At 55.8% G+C, this 9,530-nt stretch overlaps 4 protein-coding genes across 4 annotated transcripts; 2 read left to right on the top strand and 2 right to left on the bottom strand.

Moving 5' to 3' along the window:
• Nucleotides 1–617: 617 nt before the first annotated feature.
• Nucleotides 618–1,283, top strand: VDBG_05170 (predicted protein; the record flags this gene model as incomplete). Its single annotated transcript, XM_003004011.1, has 1 exon — nucleotides 618–1,283. One exon carries the CDS (start codon nucleotides 618–620, stop codon nucleotides 1,281–1,283), a length of 666 nt encoding a protein of 221 aa, XP_003004057.1.
• Nucleotides 1,284–1,799: 516 nt separating this feature from the next.
• Nucleotides 1,800–4,354, bottom strand: VDBG_05171 (potassium transporter 1; the record flags this gene model as incomplete). Its single annotated transcript, XM_003004012.1, has 5 exons — nucleotides 1,800–2,882; nucleotides 2,939–3,703; nucleotides 3,762–3,948; nucleotides 4,004–4,051; nucleotides 4,104–4,354. 5 exons carry the CDS (start codon nucleotides 4,352–4,354, stop codon nucleotides 1,800–1,802), a joined length of 2,334 nt encoding a protein of 777 aa, XP_003004058.1.
• A 3,290-nt stretch (nucleotides 4,355–7,644) lies between these two features.
• VDBG_05172 (conserved hypothetical protein) lies at nucleotides 7,645–7,909 on the top strand (the record flags this gene model as incomplete). The annotated part of the gene is made up of 2 exons (XM_003004013.1): nucleotides 7,645–7,683; nucleotides 7,775–7,909. 2 exons carry the CDS (start codon nucleotides 7,645–7,647, stop codon nucleotides 7,907–7,909), a joined length of 174 nt encoding a protein of 57 aa, XP_003004059.1.
• Nucleotides 7,910–8,087: 178 nt separating this feature from the next.
• Nucleotides 8,088–9,368, bottom strand: VDBG_05173 (Got1 family protein; the record flags this gene model as incomplete). The annotated part of the gene is made up of 5 exons (XM_003004014.1): nucleotides 8,088–8,817; nucleotides 8,878–8,893; nucleotides 8,952–9,000; nucleotides 9,060–9,086; nucleotides 9,191–9,368. The coding sequence occupies 5 exons, from the start codon at nucleotides 9,219–9,221 to the stop codon at nucleotides 8,521–8,523; spliced, it is 420 nt and encodes a 139-aa protein (XP_003004060.1).
• Nucleotides 9,369–9,530: the final 162 nt, after the last annotated feature.

Below are 9,530 nucleotides of genomic sequence, written 5' to 3' on the forward strand. Positions count from 1 at the left end.
GCGTGGACGAGCACGTATTGGAATGCAAGCTTGCGGGTCGTCCCATGGTGTTTGACACACACGATAGGGCGCTTGTTGAATAATGGCATCCGACAGCCCCTTTTACCAGGACGTTGCTCACATGAAGCTCGGGACGGCAGTATTTCGCTTATCAGATCGATCTCAATACCCTCAGACGGCAGGCGGTATACCTGACAGGACAGAGGAAAAAGAAACGAGGAGAGCATGGCTCTTTTGGACCAAGTTCAATCGGCCGATCGAATCCTGCCGTGGTCGGGCTGCAATACCCGCCCGCACCACATCAATCAATCGTTCTGGTGGACTTGGCATGGCCTCCAACATGCAGCCCCTCGCCAAATCGCGAGCTCTGATTCGAACCCTACCCCAACAAGAGGGCTCAATCACCTGAGGGAGATGGTGTTCGAATTTCGATTTTGACTGGTGCGTGTGCGTTTTGATTCAGTGATGGTGTCGCCCTGCACGGCTCGAAGACTGTCGCCTGACGTTGTACACCGTCGCTTTGCCTGCCAGCATCGTTATCCCCCCCCCCTCCCGGAGCCAAGATCGTGTCTTCTCTGCGCCCCCTCGATTCCTCCGTGGGCTCTACGCACGCTGTAATGATCCCCGAGCCGGAAACCGGGCAGCTACTCACCGACGCAGGTGTCTGCTCAATCCATGCAAACAATAGGGCTGATAATTGCGATACCGTGAACAACGGCCCCGATAACAGCACCCACATCGAGCTCAAGGATCCCGCTATCAACATCAACATGATGGTAGTAAACATCAACCGTATAGCGTCCGAAAGCACCGACTCCCGCGTGCCCACTGACGGGCATCAATCGGCGCCGGGACGACCCCTAAATGCAGACCGGCCTACTAGTCGCCGAGGAGCTGCGAATCAGAGACAGCAGGAGAATACCAAGAAGATGGTGTGGTGTCCATTGTGCAAGTACGTGGTTGATGGGTTAAAGAAGCGGGCCGCTTGCTACCTCCTTTTCCGATTCCAGACTTCCATTCGTGCGGCGCTGCGGATACTGACGCGGAACTACCCCCCCTTTCAGGTTGCGCGGTTTACTGGCCTCGATTCTTCTCTGCATGGCGACTCGGGTACAGGGGACCGACCGACCGACCAACTGATTGGAGACCCCATCCTCTCGACACGACGTGAAGAACAGTTAAAAGGAGGGGAACGTGAAGCAGAACATGGTGCGGGTGATGGTGAATTGGGAAGCTTCATCTTATATGATGGTGCCAGCCAAGCCTTGGGTCAAGGGGAATGACAGACACCGGGCATGTCGTGTTCAGCGCCTGTCAGTCAAGCAAGGTAGAACGGAACGCCGAACCCCTGAACCAAGTACTGTCGCACCCGATATGTGGTCGACAACGGAACCACGTGTCTAAGCCGAGTCGTGTGTGTGACATGCCACCCCTCCTGAACTGCCGTTCCGCCCCAAGGAGACAGGGGGATGCCCTGGAGCGAGCACTCTTCGCAGTAGGCTCTCATAATAAGTGACTGGATGCCGACCTGTTGAAATGCCCGGTTAGGATACCCTTCCTCTATTCGTTCTCCTGTGACAGAAGCCAAAGAAGCGGCTGGGCATGGCTGAATCAGCCACTCCTGATGGGCTTCTCGGCCTGACCGCCAGATCACCATCGCAGCAAAGGGGAGAGGTACGCTTCGCACGTGCGACTACACCGCTGGAAGCCAAGCATTCTAGAACACATGACAAGACACGCAAAAAAAGAAAAAAAAAAGGGTTTCATACTCAGCTATTGCTATCATGAAACCTTACACATCAGATATCCTTCACAAATCCAACTTCGACGACCTTGTCCATCGCCAATCTCAAGCTCGCAACCTTGGCGCGTGTGTTGGACCTGATCCACAAGAACGTCCACAACATGACCCTGCGGAAGACATTGTGGCTCTTTAGAATCCGCATCTGCCCCTCGCCGACTACGTACAGCACCTTGCGCTGGTACGCGCTCTTCAGCAAGGCGAGCTCTGACGCCGTGGTCTGGACAGGGCCAGCCGGAATCTCTGCACCCGGGTGGTCTCCCGACGCAGGCGCCTGGCGAGCGACAAACTTGCGTACCTGTTCATAAATGAGAGCACTGAGATCCGGGCTGACGACCTCGTCCATGAAGCCGTGGCGAACGATGAGGCGGTAGCACCCGGGCACGCTCGAGAACCTCGAAACATGATAACGCTCAGCGTCGGGCACGGAAGGCGTCTCGACGGGGTGCAGGTGGAAGAAGACAGATACTTCTGGCAGGGCGCCGAGCTTTGAGACAAAGTGCGTGAAGACGCTCGGCGTCAGGATGCCCGTCTTGTCGAAGAAGACAACGAACCCGCTGACGGGCGACAGTGCGTCGCCGCCCCATTGCGGCGTCAGCGTCAGGATGCCCTCGCCGTTGCGGACGAGCAGTCTGCTAGGCGCGAAGCGGTCCTCAGCCTCGGCACTCCACTGCCTTTCCTTGCCAAAGCGCCAGAGTAGGAAAACGGTGGCGAGGATGCCTGACAGCAAGAGGGTGAACCAAGCGCCGAGGGGCACCTTTGTCAGGGCCGAGGACAGATACAGGCCGTCGTGCGTGGCGAAGACAAGTGCAGGCACAGCGACTAGCCAAAGCGGGAGATCCCAAACGAAAAGGGCGACGAGAGTCACCATAATGGTGTCGAAGAAGGTGACAAAGATGACGCAGACGCCGTAGGCATGACCCAGCCTCGTGGTGTTATTGTAGACGGCTGTAACGAGGATGGTGCCGAGCATAAGCAGCCAGTTGAGGAATGGCACGTATACCTGGCCATGGAACTTTCGGGAGGTGTGGACGACCTTCATCTGGGGACAGAAGGACAGCTTCATGAGCTGGCTTGAGAGCTGCTTATTGTTAGCACTACATCAGGGACATGTACCTTGTGAATGTGGCGACCTACCTGGAACGTCGCTGTAATGATGGCCTGGGATGCCACAATAGCTGCGAGGACTGCGAGCACCAGGCTGGGGTACAGCATGCCGGGAGCACCGTGTTGAAAAAAGGGGTTCGAGTACTTCTCAGGCATCTCAGCAATGTGCGCAGCTTGACCACTGTATGCCAACAGCAGACACGGGTAGGCCCAGGCGAGCCAGCTGATCTGAATGGCGCGCATGCTGAAGGCTCCGAGATCAGCGAAGAGGGCCTCTACACCGGTAAAGGAAAGGAGCACGCCTCCTAGCATCCTCCATCCATCTGTTTTGTTGTCTTTGAAAAATTGGATGGCAAAGTATGGGTTGAAGGCCTTCAGGACTGTATAATCGTACTTGACAAGGTTGTAAATACCAAACCCGCCATTGAAGCCGAGCCACAGGATGACGATGGGCGCGAAAGCCGACGCCAGCTTTGTGGTGCCGAGGGGTTGTACGAGGAAAAGAAGGACAAGAATGCCACAGGTGGTTCCCACAATGGTCGAGGTATCAATGTCTGGCTTGACCACGGCGAGGCCTTGTATAGCACCGAGCACGGATTGAGCCGGCGTCAGGACACCATCGGCAATGACCATGGCCACACCCAGAGCACCAAGTACTTTAAGGAAGTTTCGAATGATGGTGCTGCTCTCAACGACCTTGCGGATGTTGCGACTCATGGGGCGTACATCTTGTGTCAATGTTCGTTCCATGCGGACGGTGACTTCTTCGCGAGGGTCTCGGTTCGAGATATTCATCTATGAATTGGGTGTGAGCAAGTCCAACCCAATTAAAGGAGGCAATTAGATAGCATACGTATCTGGTGAGCAGGGAGTAGGTGCTAAAGGTACCACCCTCGCCCTCATTGTCGGCACGGAGGATGATGAAGACGTATTTGAAAGTGACCATGATGGCCAGGGACCAGATGATCAGAGAGAGTACTTGGGTTATGTCCTTCTTTGAGGGTGGCGAGGTGAAGACGGATGAATAGACGTAGAGAGGGCTGTTCCCAGGTCAACCTGCGTTCTGAAGCCAGCAACTACCACACGTGATCCTACCTTGTACCAATATCTCCATAGATGACGCCGATAGACTGGTAAGCCAACCTAGAGGCCAGTTAGCCATCAAGGACAAACATGATGCAGTCGGCATACATACCATAGGAGGGCGCGGCCCTTGAAGACTTGCTTCCTCTTGCCATCATTTTGGTGCCACTCGCCATCGTCGCCAATATCAACCTCAACGTTATCGCCCTGAGACGCGCTACGACGCGCGAGACCGGTACGGTCGAGATCTCTTCCGTAGAAGACTCCTCCAGCAATTCCAGTGCTAGACCCTACATGGGCTCTTTTGTCGCTCTTTGCATTCCCGACGTCCTCGTCGTCGGTCTGCTTCTCTGCGGGAGCCATGTCGGGAAGATTGACACTGTTTGAGATGGGAGGTACAAGAAATAAGAGAAGGGAGGTCGATCGAAGCGCGCACGAAGGTGAGGGGTCAGAAACAAGAGTCTGAAATTTTTCCTGACAGAGGGCACAGCCTGGCTCAAATACGCACTGCAAGGCTTGAAATCCCGCGATACTGGAACCGCTTCTGACACAAGAATGTCCTGCCTCGAGGGCTGGTGGGGGGTCGCCGTGGATCTAGGCCGACAGAAAACATGGGCATCCAGGTCCTTCACGCGCCGGCCACGCCCTTTCCAGGCTTCATGTGGGACAGGAAACGTGGGCATGCCTGGGTCTTGCGGGCGCACCAAGGCCCACGAGAAAGGGATATTTGCCGTGGCAGATACCGACCAGGTCGTGACGGGGAGATTTGACACAGGCTATGCCATTGCTTGATGGCGGGCTAGCTCAGCGCGTCCAGACTACGACACTGTGCGAGACTGTCTCGAGGACAAAGACGTCGAGGTAGATCTGCTGTGTCGTAACGAGGCCGTTGTACATCGATGCTCGCACGTAGCGGCCAGGAGAAAGCGTCCTTGGGTCGTCATCTGTCAGGGTCCACGACGGGCATATCAGAGGGAGCACAGGCAGGACCAATGGGAAGATATGGCGCATAGCAAAAGCTGTCATGGAAATGTGTTGGTGCGGGCGTCGGGCGACCTTCGACCACTCGGGATAGCTTGCAACTCTGGCTGGGTTGGGAGGGTGCCGATGCCGTGGTGGGCATGGGATGGGAGGCAGTGCAATGGGCGACCTGAATGCGGATAGCTCGCACAGCTTGGCCATGGTGGTTTAAGGACGGGCATGTGCCCTCGAGCTTGAGGTCCAGAACAAGCTTTTTAGCGCATCGGGACGGGCTATTCCAGGCCAACCACAGCGCCTCAAGCCCTGTAAGCGGCTTGGCGGCCTGAGCTTTGTCTGCGCTTTGCCTGGCAGCTGTCTGCCAGTTGTGCCCGCCCACGCGACGCCTGGTTTCTGGCCGATGCAGATGCTGCCATCATTTCCTCAGTCAGATAAGCTGCTGTGCACGAGGAGGTAAAAAAAAAAAAAGAAAAAAAAAACCCCCTTCTCAATCATTCGCCGAATCATGTGAGAACTGCAGAGGACACGACCGTGAACTCGTATTCTTTCCCCTTTTAACAACACCCTTCAGAATGGGGGCGTACGAGGAGTAAATTTCGGCGCCATACCACACGCTATTTTCAACGGAAGAGGGTCGACTTGCACCATGTGCTCAACCTAACCGTCGCTGCTGGTCAAGGGTCCATTATATTTGACTTTGAAAACGTATCCTGCGTCTCGAACGAGGGACAACAACAACAAAAACCTTCAACCGAACCGGCCTGGTACGGTGACGTCGAGACAAGGATCGTCATTTTGGGTGACGCCGTCCAGGTGACAACATCTTCTGGTCTCGGGTTGAGGCGGGGTCACGTAGGTAGGTTAGTGTGTCTGAAAAGGCTGTGTTCGATGGCCGAGGTGAGTCGGGTCAGGTGCCGGGCCTGGTGTCGCCTTTTTACTCCGATGAACAGAAGCGCCCTCTTACCATGGAGCTGCGGTACTCCTTGCCCTCATTGTACAGATGATCAGTTTTTCCCCGACCCATACTGGAGACCAGAGGCTCGCGAGACCACTACTACAAGACACTTGGTTTTTTTCGACCTCTGTTCACTGAAGCCACAGAGAGAGTAGTAGCATCGTAATTCGCTTGGCCGGGGTTGCACGGGCTGGCGGGCAAGGGTTGAGCGTGCGCAATCCCCGCTAACGCTGTGTCATGATCAATCAACATGACGAGATTCAATTCGTTCTGAGACTTGTTCAGCTGAGGGGGGAAGTAGGGAAGGAAGCAAGAGGATGGACGTGTAAGGAGTGGTGAGCTTGCTGGCCAAGGAGGGTTCCAATTGTCGACCCTGGTCTTTGTCATCTGAGCACTACTAATCTGGCATCATATACTTCATGGAATAACATGATGAAACAACACGAACAACATTCATGCAATCTGTGACTTCTATTGTCATGGTGAATGTATTGTCTTTTGGATCCTAGTGGGGACACTTGATTGCTAAAGCTATGTTGAGCTCCACGCTAAAAGCAGCGAGGCATCCCTCCTTTCCTCTGTGATGTCAGCACCATCGGCAGCTCAGCAACCCGACCAATGGAGGGGTACCTGTCAGAGGTACTCGTCTTGGCGGGGCAATCATGCAACATCATCATTTGTTGAGATGGGCAAATATCGGCTCTGCGGGCAGCAGTCAGAACGACTCTCGAATGAGATGTGATCAAGCTGACCAGGTTCGACTGCATCCCGAGTGACGTCCCAAAGCTACACGCAGGCGGCATTCCCCAGCCCAGAGCGTCTGATGCACGCACGACCAAGGACTCGTTTGCAGCCGATGCGCGGCGGACGAGATGAGCTCATGAGGAGGCCCTGCGAAAGTGCCTCCTTAACAGCAAACAGTGTTCCCACATGTTCCCCGCTGCGGGATCAACCCGGGGCGGGACTTTAGTCAGTTTGCTCGTTACGCCTGCCCTATGCTGAAATTTGGCGGTGGGTGGGTTTGCCTTGGGTTTGGGTTGGTGTGGCCCCCGCCATCCCAGGCGACAGGAGGAGAGGACCCGACTCACAGCAGCCCCTCGCCAGTCAGCCCGTCGTGCTCGGTTCGGTAGAGAAACAGGAAACATCAACAACCTCGACCTACTACCTAACTCTCTCCCCTACTTTCCCCCAAGCGCGTCGCCCTATCGTGTCGCATCTAGACTCGCTGCATCTCCTCGCCTCATATTTTCAACATGTCCTGGCAAGGTCTGTCCCCTCCTGTTCTCCCCTCTTCGAAACAGCGCGCAGCAACCCCCCACCTTCGGCAGTCTGCTCGTCATTTTATCTCCCCCCCCCTCTCCTCTTCCGCCCATTGAGAACCCATGAAGCTAATCGTCATCTGTCACAGCTTACGTTGACACCAGGTAAATTCTTGCACCTCGTTCTCGTTCGCGTTCACGATCATCCAACCTCTCACATTATAATTCTTGGCAACTCATCAAAGACATGGAAGCTGATCTCTCCTAGCCTGGTTGGCACCGGCCACATTGACAAGGCTGCCATCGTCAGCATCGCTGGCGACAGCGTCTGGGCTACTTTCCGCCGGCTTCACCGTCTCGCCCACCGAGATGAAGGCCATCGCTGACGTCGTCACCGCCAAGCCTGGCGCCGCCGACAAGGCCTTTGTGACGGCCTCTACGTCGCCGGCGAGCGCTACGTCATGGCTCGCGCCGAGGACGGCACCATCTACGCGCGCAAGGTCAGCAGCACCCCAGGCGCTCCCCTCCGGAGCAAATGAGTCCACCCACATTGAGAAGGAGAGGTTTTTCTGACATGGACTGTGCGTGTAGGGCAGGGAGGGCATCGCCATTGCCAAGACGAACCAGGCCATCCTCATCGGCCACCACGGCGAGGCCGCCGTCGCTGGCAACGCGAGCGCGGCGGTGCAGAAGCTAGCTGACTACCTCATCGGCCTCAGCTACTAAAGCGTCTGTTCAGCGTGCGAGCGAGGAAGAATCGGGGGGGTTGCGAGGCGGCGGAGGCCACGGCCTGCCGCGCAAGACATGAAGGGCGGTTGGAGAGGACAGGCGAAGGACAGGCGGCTTCCGTGCCGCATACTGCGACGAGTCAACGACCATTAGACACAAAGGAGAGGACGACCAGTGACGCGGCGGTGGATCTGTACTTAGGCGGTTAGCCATCCCAATGAAACCATGCGCGAAAGTCCGGGAAGGCTCCTTGTGCGCGGGCCAGGCCTTCGTCAGTGATACTCATCGAATTGAGGGGACGAAGTAGTTAGTTGTTTGAAATGCCCTCCAATACCATCATGAGGCAAGCTATAGGCCGTACAAGGTGCCGATCTAATGACCCATCGTACATTCTTGTATTTTTACAGGCAAGTGCCTCTTCCAGGCAGCCGAACAGACGCCATGATTTCCCTCAACGCCGCCAAGGCCTCCTGCATACAGAGGTCGCTCTGGTGTGTAGGCGCCCCAATGTCCGTGCCAAGCAGTTCCTCCTGCAGGTTTAATAAAAAAAAACCGAAGCCAAACCCCTAGGTCTATAAACTTTTCGCGCAAAGGTCGGAACAAGAGTCCTACACGGGCAACTCGGCGTTCCGCCTGCCCATACCCGCCTTGTCGACCAGCATCCCAATATAAGGCCCAATCACGGGGATGCCCCGCGCGAAGCTGCCGATCGTGCCCAGGAAGTCCCCGAACAGGATCAAGATTCCGTACAACTCAATGCAGAAACCGATCAGCGGCCACCGGAACAAGATCAGCAGCAGGCCCAGAAAGAACGCCGCCGTGCCCTTGGCTTTTTGTTTCCGCGCGAAGAAGAGGAGAGTCTTGTGGGGGCCGATGATGATGGTGAGGCCGATGAGGAAGAGGATCTGGATTCGTCAGTCGCTTGTTGGGGAGGCATGGGAGCCGCGGGCAGGGTAGATAGCTACATTTCCCATGGCAAGCCTGCACACGCAAAGTTAGCGTCGCACGTGCGCGATGAGCGGTTGGGGGGTTTGCTCACATGGCTCTGTCGAAGAACAGCATCACGCCTCCGATGAGGAAGAAACCTCCTGTGAGCTTCGTCAGACCATCTGCAGACGCCGCGCTGCTCTTGCTAGTCAAAACCTACCGCCGGAGCAGAACGCAACTCCAATCTCTGTAGGCCAGGTCAGCGTTCGTCTCAGCAATATGGCCGGCCCTGCGGTGGCGGTCGCGTCTCGCGCTCCCTGCCCCTCGTATCATCGCGGGCGCATCACGTACTCTGCGAATCCGATAACCACATGGTCGACATCTTGGCGGGTCTTCTCGAAGATCTATCGGCGGGAGATTCAGGGTTTCGTTCTCGAGGTGATAAATGGCTTCGGCGAGGATACAGACGCAGATATGCAGATTCTCGTGCGTTCGCAAAGTGGGAGCCTGGGACAATGTTCTTGACCTTGAAGACAGATCTCCAGGGGAAGCTGCCCTTTTTTGACATTCCTTATCGGAGCCCCTTGCTGGGAGCTAAGGGGCAGGTAACAACGGGGTTGAGTGACCCCGGTAGGTACATGATTGCAAAGTTGAGATTATTAGGACTCATGCAGATATAAGCCGGACTTGT

The sequence above is a fragment of the Verticillium alfalfae genome, genomic scaffold (assembly GCF_000150825.1).
Source record: "Verticillium alfalfae VaMs.102 supercont1.6 genomic scaffold, whole genome shotgun sequence".
In the NCBI taxonomy this organism is placed as follows: domain Eukaryota; kingdom Fungi; phylum Ascomycota; class Sordariomycetes; order Glomerellales; family Plectosphaerellaceae; genus Verticillium; species Verticillium alfalfae.